The sequence below is a fragment of the Mya arenaria genome, chromosome 13 (assembly GCF_026914265.1).
Source record: "Mya arenaria isolate MELC-2E11 chromosome 13, ASM2691426v1".
Taxonomy (NCBI): Eukaryota; Metazoa; Mollusca; class Bivalvia; order Myida; family Myidae; genus Mya; species Mya arenaria.
Window position 1 is genome coordinate 30,415,973 of NC_069134.1, and position 17,761 is coordinate 30,433,733.

The 17,761-nt window shown below is 38.9% G+C and overlaps 2 protein-coding genes across 3 annotated transcripts; both read left to right on the forward strand.

Moving 5' to 3' along the window:
• Nucleotides 1-6,807: 6,807 nt before the first annotated feature.
• On the forward strand, nucleotides 6,808-8,586 carry LOC128215194 (rho GTPase-activating protein gacF-like). Its single transcript, XM_052921902.1, has 4 exons — nucleotides 6,808-6,906; nucleotides 7,522-7,613; nucleotides 7,879-8,181; nucleotides 8,490-8,586. The coding sequence occupies exons 1-4, from the start codon at nucleotides 6,808-6,810 to the stop codon at nucleotides 8,584-8,586; spliced, it is 591 nt and encodes a 196-aa protein (XP_052777862.1).
• Nucleotides 8,587-14,639: 6,053 nt separating this feature from the next.
• LOC128214860 (putative ferric-chelate reductase 1) lies at nucleotides 14,640-17,761 on the forward strand. Of its 2 annotated transcripts, none has more exons than XM_052921546.1 (6): nucleotides 14,640-15,018; nucleotides 15,359-15,430; nucleotides 15,708-15,807; nucleotides 16,138-16,278; nucleotides 16,949-17,049; nucleotides 17,249-17,761. In XM_052921546.1, the coding sequence occupies exons 1-6, from the start codon at nucleotides 14,815-14,817 to the stop codon at nucleotides 17,348-17,350; spliced, it is 720 nt and encodes a 239-aa protein (XP_052777506.1). In that variant the 5' UTR covers nucleotides 14,640-14,814; the 3' UTR covers nucleotides 17,351-17,761. The 2 variants fall into 2 exon arrangements, with proteins under 2 accessions (XP_052777506.1, XP_052777507.1); XM_052921547.1 differs by having other exon boundaries at nucleotides 15,708-15,789.

A 17,761-nucleotide genomic window follows, 5' to 3' on the forward strand; every position in this document is an offset into this window, starting at 1 on the left:
CTCCATAGGACACAGATGCCCCCACTTTCGCCTTTGGTCCAAAAGCACAGGCCATTATATCGCATAGAGTCGATGAATGTGTATCAAAATTACCAGTTGATCAACGAAAGTTTTGGTGGGGGCATAGAAAGACAATACCTAACACTCCACTACAAAATACAACTACTTACTATATTTTATCACTATTATTAATTTCGATCTGAATTTATGAAGTAAAACTCTTCTACTTTTAGTAACAGTGACCTCGCCCTTGACGATTGATGGACAAGTTCACACGCAGACTAACAATTATGTGAAGAGTTATGAGTGTTACAATACATTCCAAACTCTTTATGCCTATTTTTCGTTATGGGGTCATCACACTGTAGGGCACAGCCACAAACAAAACATTCACATGCTGGTTAACATTCTTATACGATGACGACGACGACGGCGAATAAGACGACGACGAATACGACGACGATGAATACGACGAATAAGATGATGATGATGATGATGATGATGATGATGATGATGATGATGATGATGATGATGATGACGATGATGATGATGATGATTTGGGGGGGGGGGGCATCGGCATCGGTAAGATTGGGGGGGGGGGGGGCATCGGTGGGAGGGGGGGGGAGATAAAACTTTCTACAGAATGTAATGGGGATGGCAATGACGACGACGATGGTGATAAAGCCTTACGTAAATAATGACAAAAGGGAGTATTCAACCCATATTTTTATATACGTTCCATTTACGCGCAATGCAATTGTTTTATATCGGTACAGTTGTTCGAACGGTACTAAAATTCGGATGCCCTCGGGCTTGTGCATGTCACTGAAAATCTCGCTCGCCATTACAAGGTGTTCGGTGATTATTACTACTAATTGATGATTAATAGCATTGTTTGCTTTGACAGTGTAGACCACGAGCTGGAATAGGGGACTGTGAGTTTAGTTTTTTTAGTGCGGACTGCGTTTACGGCTTTGCGTTGTTTTTTGGACTTAATTTCAACTAGATTCTCAAGCGTTTATTTTAATTAGCAGGGGACCTAAAAAAAGTAAGTAATATGCGTTAATTATTTTTTTGATTGTTAAAAAATTCTATATAAGTATTTTTTTCGGAATTATGAGATATTTTTATTCCGAGGGAATCATTAAGATCATCGCCCTGGGACGTTCTTTTTGTTTTCTTTCAAAGCTTGTGTTTGTATTAATTTTTAGGTACTGTAATTTAAGAAAAGCGGAATGACATTGAACAATATTCAGCCGGAATTCGCACAAAAACGTAGCTGATGTTTTCCCTCAAAATTGTGTATAACGTGATGCTTTGGTATACAGTCGAACCCCATTGACTCAAACTCGCTTCGCTCATTTACCTCGTTGGCTAAAACAGGTTGATAAGGACCGATTTCTTAGGATAATCATTCCCGCTTGGCTTGAACTCTCCAAGGCTCGAGGTATTTCCGCCGCTCCCTTGGACTTCGAGCCAACGGGATTCAACTGTGGGTGCTGCAAAGAAGGGACAGGGTACTAAGGGAGAATAGGGCATATTGTGTCAGGCTTTAAAAAAAAGAGCATTATGAATTTCACAGAAAATGTCTGGAAAAGTGCTTTATTGAAGGAATATTAGCTTGTATTTGCAAAATATGTCAATGTTGTATGAATTCAAAATCATATATGAAGTTTCAATCAAAGAAAAAAATGTTTGATGAGCTGAAGCAAGCAGAAGGGTGTCCATGCTGGTCTCAATGGGGACAGAAGGATGCTACCAAAAAGGGCAGGGTGCAGCAACCTTCCATAACTCTTTGGCTAAAACCCTATTTAAGAAAGTTGATTTTCCAAGAAACATAAAAAATATCTACATATCCGAATAATAAATTATACTTTATACACTACCATAACAATATACAAATCAAATACGCTTAAATGTAAGTCGTATATTACAGGCGTGCCCACTGATTTCGCATCAGCGATTGGTCACTTTTCACACAATAGCCTGTATTACAAATGGGTTTGCCGAAATTATTCCATAAATGTCATATGATATGGCGTTTGTGATGGATCGAATAGGCTGGAATGCATTCGTGACTGTTTTCTTATTAAGGCGTCGTCTTCTATAATACATATACTTGTTTCTTGAGTACAGCTATTCTGGTAAATCAAGGAAGAAATGTTGTCGTTTATATAATAGTCCTACTTCACTTCACTAAAAGAACACCACTTTGGCCAACAAACATTCATTGGCATATTTTATAGCTGTGCCCCTTTTTATCATCTCTACCGAAAATACTTGACCAATAAAGTTGATTGAATTGAAACTCGTACGGATACCGATTTGAAAATAATGGAGGAAAAACAACAACAACAACAATAACAACAACAACAACAACAACATATTTTAAAATTTCTATAAATGATCACATTATGGTTGAGGAGGAAAAACTAGCATTTAGATATTTATATCTAAATGCCAAATAGGTTCTGGGCTTCCCGATCGAAAAAAAAGACAAAACAATTTTGTATGATCAACGATCTTGACAAATCTTTTTTTTTAAATAAAGTTCGACTACAGAACACAAGTGTAAAAGTGCATGCTCATACTTTGAAAAAGTATTTTTGGCAATTTATATCAGGAATTGATATGTTCTGTGTGGTTCAAATGAACAACACACTTAAATTTCTATTTGAACTCATTTTGCATTTGAAATCTATTTAAGTATTTAAATTGGTCTAGAATGTACAAAGGAGGCTCTGGTGTCTATATTCTACTTTGGATTTCACTCATTTAGTATTCGTATTTTATCGGGGTTCGTTTGTTTAGATTTCAGAATACGTAGAAAAGTTTTCGAACTAAGAGTTGACGCTAAACGTAAAGCCAATTTGGTTTGGCCTTATTGCTGTGTAAACAAGTGTATATAAAACTTTGATTGGTTCAAGTTTTATACATGCTTTAATTAAACAGTAAAATATATCATTCAATAATTAGCGACAAATTCTTCGTAATAATCGTTTAGTACAATGTACGTAACTAAATACTTTGGATGATACTGAACTCACAGTTATCACAACACATTTATTACATACTTATTTTCCCTTCATAAAAGAAACAACTAAGTAGATAAAATATAAATAAAGCGCGGGTGTAATTGTGAATTTATTAGTTTGTGACAACACGTATATATCTTACGTCATGTTTGGATAGGTACAATGGTAGATCGCATGTCATAGTGTCATGTACAGATGACTAGTACATCTTTGCTAGCCGCATTAAGGTCCATATAAGTCTAACATTTCAAAAATAACAAGTACGCAGATGATTTTTTGAGTAAATTGGCTTAGCCAAGGGGCGATTCAATGATTTGACATTAGAGGGATCACACTTTCGGGTGTGCAACTTTGGACGAGCCCCCCCCCCCCCTCCCCCAAAACCTAGAATATATTGTATGCACGTGGTAAGGTTATCAGTTGGGGGTCCTAACCCACCTGTTATTTTACTCTTTTTTAAATGAACCATTCTGGTGTTTTCCATTTTTTGTTAATATTGACATTCAAAGAGTTCATATTATCATTATTTATTATTATTATTATTATTATTATTATTATTATTATTATTATTATTATTATTATTATTATTATTAGTAGTAGTAGTCGTAGTAGTAGTAGTAGTAGTAGTAGTAGTAGTAGTAGTAGTAGTAGTAGTAGTAGTAGTAGTAGTAGTAGTAGTAGTAGTAGTAGTAGTAGTAGTAGTAGTAGTAGTAGTAGTAGTAGCAGCAGCAGCAGCAGCAGCAGCAGCAGCAGCAGTTGTAGTAGCAGTAGTAGTAGTAGTAGCAGTAGTAGTTAGTAGTAATAGTAGTAGTAGTAGTAGAAGTAGTAGTAGTAGTAGTAGTAGTAGCAGTAGCAGTAGCAGTAGCAGTAGCAGTAGCAGTAGTAGTAGTCATTTTCTTAAGTTGGTTGCTGTTTATACATATTATATTTAACCCAAACTTTGTTCCAGGAGCCCACTGCGATGTTCCTATGTGTGTGGGTGTGTGTTGGGCTTTCGGTGGGCGTGGTATACGGCTATCGGACGGGAGCCCCAACCCGCTCATGCGGGGATATGACCCCGGGCCACGGGAGCCCAATCAACACTGACCCCGCTCCCTTTCTGGTGGAAGTTTCAAAAACGCAGTACTCGCCTAATGAACGGATTTATGGTAAGTATATTTTTACTTATATGCGTTCGTTGACTAGAGGATTTTATTTCTTTACAATATAAACACTTTTGCAAAATAAATAAATACAGTCGAACCCCGTTGGCTCGAATTCGCTTGGCTCGAATTCCTTAAAGGCTCAAACTGGATGTAAAGGACCAATTTATTTATACTAAATGTATGCATTCCCGCTTGGCTCGAATTTTCCTAGGCTCGAGGTATTTCCTCTGGTCCCTAGGAGTTCGATCCTACAGGGTCGACTGTAACCAGGAATTTTCAATATAAATGTAATAATAATAATTATAACGCAATATCATTTGAATCTTTGGGTCTTTCTCATTTCAAACAACAAATAAATTCATTTTTTTTGTCTTAATGTATTGTTTTAAATAATAAATGAATTCGTATTTTTGCCGTAGGAAGATTTATCAGATTGCGTACATATATCAGCCAACGTTTGAAGAAAACTATTTCTAGCAAACCATTGTTTTGGTTGCATAGCAGACAGACAGAAATGTCTGTATAGCATATGGTAAATGGACGTTAAGTTGTGACTGAACATATTTTATTTATAATGCAAAAATGACATTTTTTCGACATACACAATGAAATAGACAACAGACGGCGTCATTGTTTTACTGTATATTTCACTAGTCATTGTTTTACTGTATATTTCACTAGTCATTGTTTTACTGTATATTTCACTAGTCATTGTGTTACTGTATATTTCACTAGTCATTGTTTTACTGTATATTTCACTAGTCATTGTTTTATTGAATACGTGTATACCACTAGTACACTAATTGTTTCGATCGTCATCGAACCTGTGATTTCTCATGTCAGTAATGACCCCTCGTAAAACTTAACATGTCCCTTTGGTGAATAACACAATAAACAGACAGTTTCATGAAGCTTGTCAAGAAAATTATATCTATATTACTAACACTATTATGACTAATAAACAGTTAAAAGGAATAGCGGAAACAACAATAGTTTAGGCAAAGAAAAAATAATCTTTTATTTAAAAATGGTTTTTCAGGCTAATGTTTTAAAACAATATGGAGAGAGAGCGGTGGGATTTTTTTTATATCAAAGATGATTTTCAAATAAGAATTGAACTTTTACGTACTATAAAAATGAAAATGCTGATTTATTCTAAGATGTTGAACAAAATATTATACGTATTTTTTACATGATTCAAAAGGAATGTATGTGATTGTTTTCAAAATAACGTCTTCCTCAAATCATCATATTTTGTATAAAAATAGAGAGAGGAATACTATTATTTAAATTTGAAGGGCTGAGAAACTTAACATTAATTATTTAGGATATTGTTGAAACTATGTGGATACATATTACTATATTAATATAAACTGTTCAAAAATATCAAATGCATGTTTTATGTTTAAAACGGTCTTTGACAAGCTAAATTAAACGCTTCTATTTGAACATATGTTCTGACAATTCTGACAACGAGATATATTTGCCCATTAAACGTGCATGCTTAAATAAACCGTCGCCAAACTTAATGTTTTAGATAGCTTTAAACTGTTGATAATGTTTTATACCTGCTAAATTGTACTGGAATCCACATTTACGGAATAAGTTTCTCCCCCCTCTTATCGACTACAGCCATATATTCTCCGAATGCACCAGCTAATATTTTCATCGGATAACGGATGCTGATTGCTAATCACAGCCTCCGTCCATGCCGTCGGGGGATGACACAATGCCATCGAAGCGGTCGGTCCCAATTAATTTAACCGGCACTTTCGTCTATTACCTCGATTATGTAACCCATTAGATGTCATTCAACGTCGTTTATGTGCACATTTGTTTTATTTACTTTTTTATTTATTTATTTTATTATTACATGTTTAATTCTTAATATTACCTTTTTTTCTTTTTTAAGCAGGGGTGGGGGGGGGGGGGCTAAATTAATTATTAATTAATTAAATTAATATTGTCTTTATATCTCGTTCAATAATGGGGGTTAATTCCCGACCCGTTGGATTCTAAACTCCTCTTGAAACTCTCTATTGAGAGCCCCTAATGACTGAACAGCTATTGTTGTTGGGGTTTTAAAGGTCTGCCCGCGCCCTATAGTGGCTGCATTACAGTATGGTTTGACCCCCTCACATCCCCATGTGTGACTGACACATACTTTTGAGGCCAAAGGGGGAGTTTTACTCCCACCGTTTTGTGGGATATTCACCAAACGAGTAATTTGGTAACCCAAATGCCGCGGGCCCTACGATGAATGACATCTAGAGTGGTCCCACATCTCTGACGATTGGATATGGTTTTATTTCTTTAGTCTTAACTTGAAGAAATAAAGTGCACATCTCCCATATTTGTCAATACTGTATTCCTATTAAATGACGTCAAGTTTTGTTTATTCTTTAATGTTTTTGCTTGATTGTTTCGAAAGCTGATAGCTTAAGAAATTACCACCGAGTACGTATCCTGGGTTGAACTGGTGTCCATTTAAAGAGGCCATGCCTCTTGCTTGAGGGGCGGACACCTATACCACTAAACATCTAAGCCACTCTCAGTTACTCATGCCGCCCATATTATGTGTTTCAGTGCGTATTCGAGGTTGCGGAATGGCGCGGTTTAAGGGGTTTATGATTCAGCCTAGGTCCGCTGTCTACCCAGACAGACCCGCATTTCTAGGAGCCTTCCTGAGAGTCCGTGGAACCAGATACGAGTGTGTCCGTACTGGGGTATGAATTTCATTACACACAAATTAAACCTTTGCTACCTTTTAATAAAACTCACTGCCGAAGAACATGCTCAAACAGCTCACACCATATAATGGCAGTGTCAATTTGTCGTATCACCACTGTCTGTCAATGCCAGCATGTCAATTTATCAAAAGCAAATTTAATATTCGTTCACTTTTCTGTAATACTCATGGAATAATTAATAGGTTTGGTTCAGAAGTCTTTGTTTTCACTCCAGATGAAACATATTTTTCTTAGGTTCTTTTTCCAGGCGGTGTTGGTACATATAGTTAGGCCTATATGACCTTGAACTTAATCGACAGTAATACCAATATCTTTGCTGTGTATTTTAGGAAGTGTTGGTCAAAGAACCGAAAGAAGTAATATGTCATCTTGTCCCTTAAAACACGCTCACCAATGTATATAACATACTCCTCTTTTCCGTCATTTAGAACAAATGTTTTTTCAACATACATACCATTTCCATGAAATTGTCTGTGTTTGTAGCGGATACTATCCGCGTCTTGTTAATGTATATTTTGATGTATAAATATTAAACCATATTGGTTATATGAGAACAATCTTGTTTATTTTGGATCATTCCTCATATTCCAGGCGGTGTTAACACACAGCAGTAGTGACGAGAAGCAGTCTGTGACCTTGACCTGGATAGCCCCGCCTGGACCTGCTGGTCACGTCGTGTTTAGGTGAGCTGAAATAAAATATTTAGAAGGTTGGAAACACATGAGCATATTCATCATTTATCTAGCCTCAAACTAACCGACTTCAAGGTGGGATCAATCTTGATTCTGTATCCAATATCTTTATCTGGATAAAATGTTAAAACGATTCATTTAGGAGGGACGCCGACGTAACAGACGGATTTAAAACAGCTATGGATCATTCCGATTTAACAAAAGTATACACAATACTTTCATACCGATCATTGCTTTACTTTCTTTCTCATTTCAGAGTAACTTTCGTCCAGTCGTACACAAACTACTGGGTGGGCATCAACTCGCCTGTGGTCTATGACGGTACGTCACGTGATCTGACGATGATGCAAGCGTTCAGCCTTCAATCCGCCACCGATCAGTCCTGTCTACCCACTAGGAGGGCAGAAACAACTACATCGGCACCGCCAACAACAACGTCAACAGCAGCACCAACAACAAGAAGAAGAACTGCGACAATACTACCTCCCCGCCGGATATTGCAAACCACAACTGCCTTCCCAGCCACTCAAGGCTTCAAGGGATTCTTTGAAACTACAACGTTAAGCCCGACGACCACCACTCGAAGAACAACAACGACAACAACTACCAGACGGCCAACAACGATAACAACAAGAAGAACTACGACAACTAGGCGGCCTACGACGAGAAGGCCAACAACAACAACGACGAGAAGGCCAACAACAACAACAACAACGACGACGACAACGCTCCCACCGACAACTACGCGAAATCCAATAACGACGACAGTCACGACATTGGCGCCACCGCGAACAACAGGCTTCTACGATTATTACTGGGAAGGCGTTTCTGAGACTTCCTCCACCCAATCAACAACGACAAAAGCAGCAACAACACCACGCATTACAACGACAAGAATAATGACCACGACAACTACTCCGCAGCCGACAACAACAACGACGATAATGACAACGCCAACCACTAGACCTACTACAACAACCACTATGAGAACAACGACAACAACATTACCTCCTACCACAACAACGGAGGACTTTTACATCCCTACTACAACAACAGTACTGCCACCAGAAACGACAACAACCACCACGCTGCCCCCGACAACTTCCACCACGCTGCCCCCGACCACAACCACCACGCTGCCCCCGACAACAACCACCACGCTGCCACCACCAACAACCACAACTGAAGCAGCAACAACGACAACGACCGCAGTACCAACAACATCAACTACAACAGTGCGACCAACAACGAGACCTACAACTACCACTACCGAACAAATCACAACAACAACACTCCCCGAAACTACACAAGTCCAGACAGAGCGACCAACAACAACTACAATGTTTGTTCCAACGACCGTATACGTTTGGGAAACAACCACGAGCGTCCCGGAGATAACCACCAGACTGGTGCCATCAACCGAGAAAAGAACAACAGTACCACGTACAACCACAACAGCACGGCAATTTAGGACAACTACTCAATACCTTGTCCCCACAGTAGCATTTGCCCAGGAACAAACGACGAGAGTAGAAGCAATTCCGCAATCCACTAGCCGCTTTGTGGAAAATATAACTCAAGCTGTGATAAGACCTGATATGCAGGGTATAAAGGAAATGGAAGCATACCTTTACAACATTGAGGCGACAACTCGAAGGCCGCAGGTGCCGACGACAAGGTCTGCAATATTAAGCCAGACAGAGTACCCATACCTTCAGCGCGAACGTTATCCAACTGATACCCCTATTCAGGGACAGGAAACCCGCGCTCAGTACCCGGCTACGGAGAGGGCGTCCCGTTTTTACCCAACATTTCCACCCACACAGCCTTATCCGAGCTTCACACAGACCGAGAGAACACATACCTTCCCGGAGGTACACCAGACCGCTGATAGAACGCGCTACCCCGATGGCCAACTTGTTATATCCAACCAGGGTGTAGCTCAGCAAAGCTCTGACAGAACAAATTACCCAGAAAACAAACCAATATCTGACCAGACAATACACCAAACCGCTGATAGAACGCACTACCCAGATAATAAACTAGTGATATCTGATCAGACAATACACCAAACCTCTGATATAACACGCTACCCAGAAAACAAGGCAGTGCTATCTGACCAAACGGTCCACCGTACTGCTGACAGAACGCCTAATCCCGAAGGTCAACTCGTGATATCTGGCCATGTGTCTCACCAGTCTGTCGATCGAACACATTACCCCGAGGAAAATCTGGTGCTTTCTGATACAGCAGCCCGCACGACGTCTGACAGAACACTTTACCCAGATGAACGCTTGATACTATCTGACCGGATACCAGACAGCCGCTTCGTTACGTATCCACCTGAACTGTACCTTCCAAAACAGCCAAACGTGACTCAGGACATCCTTATGTACCTGACGACATTCCCGCCAACAATGCAACCAACGAACCCACAGCACACCAACATAAGAAAGCCGACAACGACAACCCGGCGACCCATGCTCCGTCTGACACCTGACCCTAAATGTGGCGTTACGCACGGATGCTTTGACGACTGCGTCGGCGGGCGATGCACGTTCATTGTTTCGTGGACACCGGAGGGGGACAACACCAAGTTTGAAATCCGCACCAAGCCCCTCGCAGATGGGTCCCACTGGGCGGCTATTGGCTTCAGTGATGACAAAATGATGGTTAGTACATACTAAATATGGTTTCACGTACATAACCGTAAATCTCCGTTACTTTTCAATGTTTCCTTTATGGCCCTTACTTTTCTAATAACTTCTAAACGTCCCTCACTTTTCCGATATCTTCCTCATGGCCATCACCTTAATAAACTGTTCCTAACGGTCTTAAGCTTTCTGAAATTGTCTTTATGGCTCTAGTCTTACAAATAGTTTCTGAATGGCCTTCATATTTTCAATGGCTTCCTTATGACCCTTACCTTGTTCATAAAGGTTCATTCTTTTGCAAAGACTTCTTAATGTCCCTCAAATTTCAACGGTCTTCCTAATGACCCTTAAAGCTGCACTCTCACAGATTGAACTGTTTGACAACTTTTTTTATTTGTAAAATGTATATCTGTGAGAGTGCAGTTTTAATGGCTCATGAAAATAAATAAATAAATAAATAAATAAATAAATAAATAAATAAATAAATAAATAAATAAATAAATAAATAAATAAATAAATAAATAAATAATTAAATAAATAAATAAATAAATAAATACATAAATGAATAAATAAATGAACAAATAAATAAATAAATAAATAAATAAATAAATAAATAAATAAATAAATAAATAAATAAATAAATAAATAAAGCGTTGAACGTTTCAGGGCCTGGACAGTGTGACAGAGTGTCTGACGGACGGACAGAAGGTTGAGGTGTTCCAGTCATACAACCTAGATTATTACAGGAACATGCGACTACTTACGGTAACATAGTGTTCTCTGGTTCAGATGTCTGTTGTACTAATGCTATGTGTTGATGACATGTCTTAAACATATTTTGAATGGTTCGAAGTCATCAATGTTGACTACTACAGCTATACGTTCAGAAAATGAGTTAGCGGCTAATGTTTTCGATTTGGTTCCCCACTCGTAATGTAAACGCTGCTATGCAGCAGGGATACCAAACAAAACAGTTTGCTTACGTTAGTTAATGTGAGCGAATGATACTGTCTGTTACTGGTTGGTATCGTTACATTCCGGTTCGGACTTTTTATTTATTATATTAACTTTTGTTTCGTAATATTACAGCCAAAGCTTGGAATCCTAGAGGAGTCAGGCGGCACCACTGACGGCCTGTTCCGGTGTTCGTTCACGCGGGCCAACTTCGCTGCCGGCGAGAAGGATGTCTTTGACCTGAACAAGGACTGGTACATAATGTTTGCAGAGGGACGTGCAGTCAATGGTAACTATCAACACTGATCTCATCATCAAAACAATGGGCTTTTCGTATGCTTAGTTTATACTCCGCGTTTTATAAGATGACATTACATTGGTAGCATTGTACTTATTATTAAGAAATCAACGTACTAAGATGATACTCATTGTTCATACGATCCGTTTTCAATGTCTTCAGAGACATAAACGAAGGAACCGTTATTGAGATTTAATAAGTTGGGCCTCAATTTTTAGAATTTTAAGCATAACAAGCTCAAATACAGTATTTCATTGACGCGAATTGTTTACTTATTAAGTAAATTCGTCAACATAAAAATAAGTTTATCGTGATTATCTTAAATATAACTTCTTTAAATATCTCAAAACACTTTGAAGTGAGAATATATCACAAACAAAACCAAAAACAATATACAGTCGAACCCATTGGCTCGAACTGGATTTAAAGGGCCGATTTCTTACGACCGAAGATAAGCATTCCTGCTTGGCTCGAACTCCCCGAGGCTCGAGGTATTTACCTTCGCCCCAGGGACTTTAAGCCAACGGGGTTCGACTGTAGTGTGAGTAGCTTGATTCTGATAAAATGGACTCGAGATTGTCCGAGAAATTGGGGCCGGAAGTATTAATTTTCCATCGAATACTCATTAATTTGTCGTCTGTTCATTAATACGACAGCCCCATACATTGCCTGTTTTAAAATAAAAACAAACAAACCCATATTTGTGTTAACTAGGTATAAAGATTCCTCACCGTTATGACCGCGTTCCCCCGGTGTCCGCGGGGCGCGTGGACCTGCAACGTTACCCGCCCGTGCACGAGACGTATGACCACAGCGCCGCCTGGCGGGAGCGTTCCAAGGTCGTCGAGGCAGTCGCTCAGCCAACACTGGGTGAAAAGGTATTACAGAACATAGAGTTTAATATGTAAGGTTCAAATTTTATCCTCATATATCTTTTCTTATTTGCTAAATCTAGTCACACAAACGGAAAGGGAGGTTGGGAATTGTTCACATATCATTAACAAAACAGAGGTCGCGTAACACTACGTAGGGGTACGTGTACGTGTGGGCTACGTCTGCGCACTACGTCATCCACATATGCGTACATTGTACACGTTTAGGCGATACTACGAGTATCAGAGAGCCTACACGTAAACGTGTTAAGGTTACGTGGTTTCCTTCTTACTTAATTGGAACATATCCATTTAAAACCATATGAAGTATTTTAACTTTACTTTACACTAAAAATGTTTTCATAGTTGAAGCGGATTCCCATGGACGGCGAGTGCGGCTCCCGGAAGTCGTGTTTCCAGGATTGTACTGCCGATGGGTGCCGATTCATCGTCTCGTGGCTTAACTCCCGGGATCACGTGACATTCGACATGAAGGCGGTCCTCAATGGTGTGGCAAACCAATGGATTGCCATTGCGTTTTCCGAGGATAACAAAATGGTACTTGATTCAACTGAACTAGTAACAGCTGTACAACAACCTGGTAGAACTGTATATACTGTAATATTCGATCTAGCATTCAATGGAAGAAAGTATACATTAACGCATGTTTGATTGAAAATTAGACTTCAATTGTATTTCAATTTTACAATTTAAAAATGTGTAACTCGCCACAACTGTTTTTAAAGGAGCCAAGGAGCTATGTCAAGTCAATGAACGAGTCAAGATGTACAAAAATAATTTGAATAAACATAAGCAAATCAAAGCTAGTTTACTATGTGACAATGTTTATATTTCACAGGGTGACGACAGTGTGATACAGTGCGTCGCCAAGGAGGACGGAACGGTAGGCGTGGAGCACTCGTTCAACGACGGCAAGAACAACGTCCGCGTTAAACAGGTGCGTGCATAACCGGCAACATTTCTTTTGAATAATTTGCCAAAATAATACAGAATAATTTGAAACAAAATTTCGATATTCTTTTCTCCATATAAAACAACACAATACGTTTTTCCATTAGTTTCTGTAAATGTTTTAAGTTTTATACACCGATATGTGAATAAATCGTTTTGCTTTAGGGTTAATAAAATTTTATTAGTGAAATAAAACAAATTTTTTGCCTGCTCTCATTTCCAAATCAAACGTCAGCGAGCACAGTGTTGGGAAGCAGTTTTAACGACGTCATTCCCAAAATGTATGAATAGGTTATGTCATCAACATTTCGGATAAGGTTATTTCTATATCTGAAAAAACAACTCATCTATATTTCGCTCGTTGCAGCCTGAAGTTGGCCTGTCGAACACGTCTGCTGGGTTCATAGACGGTGTGTTCAAGTGTTCCTTCAGTCGACAGCGGTTCGTGCTGGACGATGCCAAGGTGTTTGACCTGGACAAGGACTGGACCATACTGTTTGCTCATGGGAAGTCCAAGAAAGGTAACGGACTACTAGCTAGTGTTAACATATTAACATATTTTTATAGAACAAAGTCCTAACGAACATTTCGTTGAATAACACCAAATATTTTGTAAATATTACATGCCAGTTAAAACTTAGTTTTAAAAGTTGAAAGTATATGTTTAATGTTAAAATGTAATTACATAATTTTACCAAGTGACGCTTAACCTGCGAGCTTTGGATATTTTTCAACCTAGTAAGAACCAAATCATTACTTGCTTGATAAAACTCTTGATTCATTCCTTTTATACAGGAATCATGTTGCCACATACGCTTGAGGAACGCCCCCACGTGTCGGACAACGCAGTGGACTTTTCCCGCGCTGTCCCCTCCCTCATCACCGCCCCGACACTCTTTATCAAAGTACACGGTTAGTCTCAAGTTTACATTCAAGTTTATCTGAACATTTTATTTGCCTGAACACATCAATATCAGTGCTGACACGAAAAAACAAATCGGTTGCAATAAAGACTTCTAGAGCAAAATATGCAGTTAAGAGAAAAGCAGCGGGACGGGGAAATGCATGGCATAAAACATTGGGTAAAGAACTTTACTAAATTACTAACATATTTTTAATTTTCAAAGTGTTACTTCTAAGCATATCGATAGGGGTGGCATGCTGAAGACTTACTCAAACTATATTCATATTCCGACTGGCCCTTATCTTACGGTTTGTGCATGGATCCCGCGTGCCTCTTGTCAGGGCGTTACTTTCAGCAAGAAATCTGTGTGTGAGGAATTTACATTAAGCAAATTATGCATACTTTAGGGGCCTTATGGAATTTACAAGGATCATGTTAGCCTTTTCGGCTCTTGTTTGGGCGTTACTTCAGTGAGATGATGGTCAGTGAATAATTCACTATAAACATCTTAAACACTTTTCAAATTTCAGCGTGCCTTATGATCTTTGCATGGATCCTGTGTGCCTCCGTCGCCTCTGTGATAGGACGTTACTTTCAGCCGTACTGGTGGGGCGAGAAAATGTTCGGTAGCAAGCTCTGGGTGAAAGTCAACTGGCTGTTCGTCCTCCTCACGACCGCCACCGTTATTGGGGCCTTTGCTGTCATATTCGTGGGTGTTGATGGGATCAGTCAATTGTATGAGGTAAGTCACTACAAAATAAGTGTTCGTTTACATAAACTAAATTATTTTAACTGATTCGTTTTTCTGCATGTAAGACTATGACAGCATGGACATGTAGGAAGTCAACTCGGTACCTTTCGTCTAAAAATATCACGGTCAATTAATTTATTCAAATGTTGGTGATGAATTGTTTTCAGAATTCAGTAGCCAGAACCTTTCGTCGAAACCTATTACAATTTCAATGCCTTTTCATTCAAACTTTGTTGATAAATTGCTTTTAAAATCCAGGCACCAGAGCCTTTTGTCTAATATGTCAATTGTATTTCCTTTTATTAAAATGTTGGTGATAAATTGTTTTCAGAATCCAGTCGCCAGCTTCACTGGAGCACATCCTATAATGGGGCTAGTTGTTGCGCTTCTGGCTTTGTTAAATGTAAGTTTTTTTTTGTTTCACCGATTCATTTTGAAACACATTGCCGGGTATTTAAAACGAAATCAAATGTACAGCATGCTTGAATCATTTTCCTTCATTGGTATGCATTACCTCTGTGACCATATTGTTCAACTGTTAACGGGTAACTCATCTTCCATAGACGGTGCCCATACCCAAAGTCACAATTCCTCAATCAATTTTATTATCAAGTACATCAAACGATACTACTGTCCTTTTCCTTACTTTCTAATTATCTTCAACATCATATCTTCTACAGCCTCTTCTGCTGTGTTTACGTCCGTCCGAGGATTCCTCCGGCCGAGCCTTCTTCAACTGTCTCTACTGGATCGTGGAGATTGGTGCGCATGTCCTCGCTGGTAAGTGCATGTACCACCGTTAATGTTATATGTTCAAGTTAACATGGGTGGCATTAGCCCATCATATTTACAAGATTAAAACAGTACATATTTACCTTTATTTACACACTGAAAACTGAAATCATAGCATACGCTTTTTTGTTTTACGGGTTTATATTTGTCGTGCACGATTATATTCAAACGTTATGCCATAGGTCAAAGAAATTGTAATGCATCGAGTTTAGCATCCGTTCGCGTTTATCAGCAAATTGGTTTTAAACGATCATATTCTGATAGCTATTGTGAATTTTACGGTGACAATAATATATCTGTCTCACTATTCTTCCCCAGTGGTGACTATCTACGCGGGCTTCGGGTTGGCAAGCTTCCTCATTCCATCTTTCTTCACATTTCTCCTCATCGGCTTCACCGTCTACCAGATCCTGGTCCTGCTTTTCATGGAGGCGCTCAAGAGCTACGACGCCAAAAAAAGTAAGCTACATGAATTACAGTAAACTTGCAGCATCGCAGCTAAGAATTGTAAACGTCGCCCAGTATCAGAAACGAAATGGAACTATATGTTTTAATATCCACCGGAATATGTCAATGTTACATTTTCTTGTTAAGCTTAAGACTTTTAAGAAGTATCTTAGTGGCTTTCAAAAAAAATGGCAAGCATAATACTTAATATATCCTTGTAAAACAGACGTATTGCCTCATACAATAAGATTGCAAAGCAACCACGTGATTACAAAACAGTGCGTCGTTATCTTCCGGTGAAAAAAGCACGACGTAGCCTTCTGCGCACATGTGTTTGATCTTATGCCTTCGCCAGAGAAATCAACAGTAGGATTTAGATTACATCATTAAGCAAGCCTTTGGCGAAAGAAAATCCGCCATATTTCATTGAAGTCAATAATTGGTTTTATTAAGTTGGATATTGAGAAGCTCGCGCATGCGCACTGACTGGTATGGAGGCATTTCGCGCTCAACACTATGACAATAAATATTAACTATTGGTCTTCTAAACCATCAAGTCGGCATACTTTTTAGAAAACCAACAATATGTGTTATTTTATTATTGATAACTGCACAGAACATGACGTCTTGTAAAAAGCCCTTTCTTACCAAAATATATATAACCCCATCCCTTTTGCTACAGCTATTGACCGAAAGAAGCAGTTCCTGTATGAGATGCAGGTACGGCCATGGACCGCCCGGAAGAATAACAGTCTCGCCGCCTACATGGATCTCAACCACAGGGTCAGTTGCAGTTGGATGACGCACATTTACTCCTCCCCCTTATTTCTTACTGAATACCTATTACATTAATTTTGAATCCTGCATTTTCTCTTCACAATTTGTGCTGTATGCTATTTCTTTTCGCTGATTTTATATATGAAATACATTATAGGGTCTGCTGCTTTTTTTAAATTCAATGCCACTGTTTTATCTATTTCAGAGTAAAGCCTTGAAGCAGACGGTACTTGCCGCGCATCTTATTTTACTGTCCGCGCTCACAACCACAATGGTCGTCTTAATCGTAATCAATGACCAGAAGTGACGTCACTAAAATACCGCATGCGTCATTGTCGTTTTACTGACCGGAAGTGGGGCTATTATAAATTACGTCAGTTTAAACGAAAGTACTGTTGACTGTATTTTTTCATAATAACCATGCAATTTGAAGCGTGAATAGTGTTCATATGATTTTCGTAAAATGTTGGGTCAGTTGCAGAATGAATGTGCTAAAATATTGTTTATTACTTAAGTGTTATTGTCGTGAGTTGTGTCTGTTTCAAATCAAATGTCCTTTGAATATGTTACTATGACTTTTCATTTAACAAGTATGTTGTTAAATTATTTATTGACATTTTAGTCTTTGTGTGCAGACATGTATAACCCGTCGCATTCAATCCCCAATGTCTCATATCTGGTACATTGCCCTCTGTAAATATACGTGATAATGCAATAA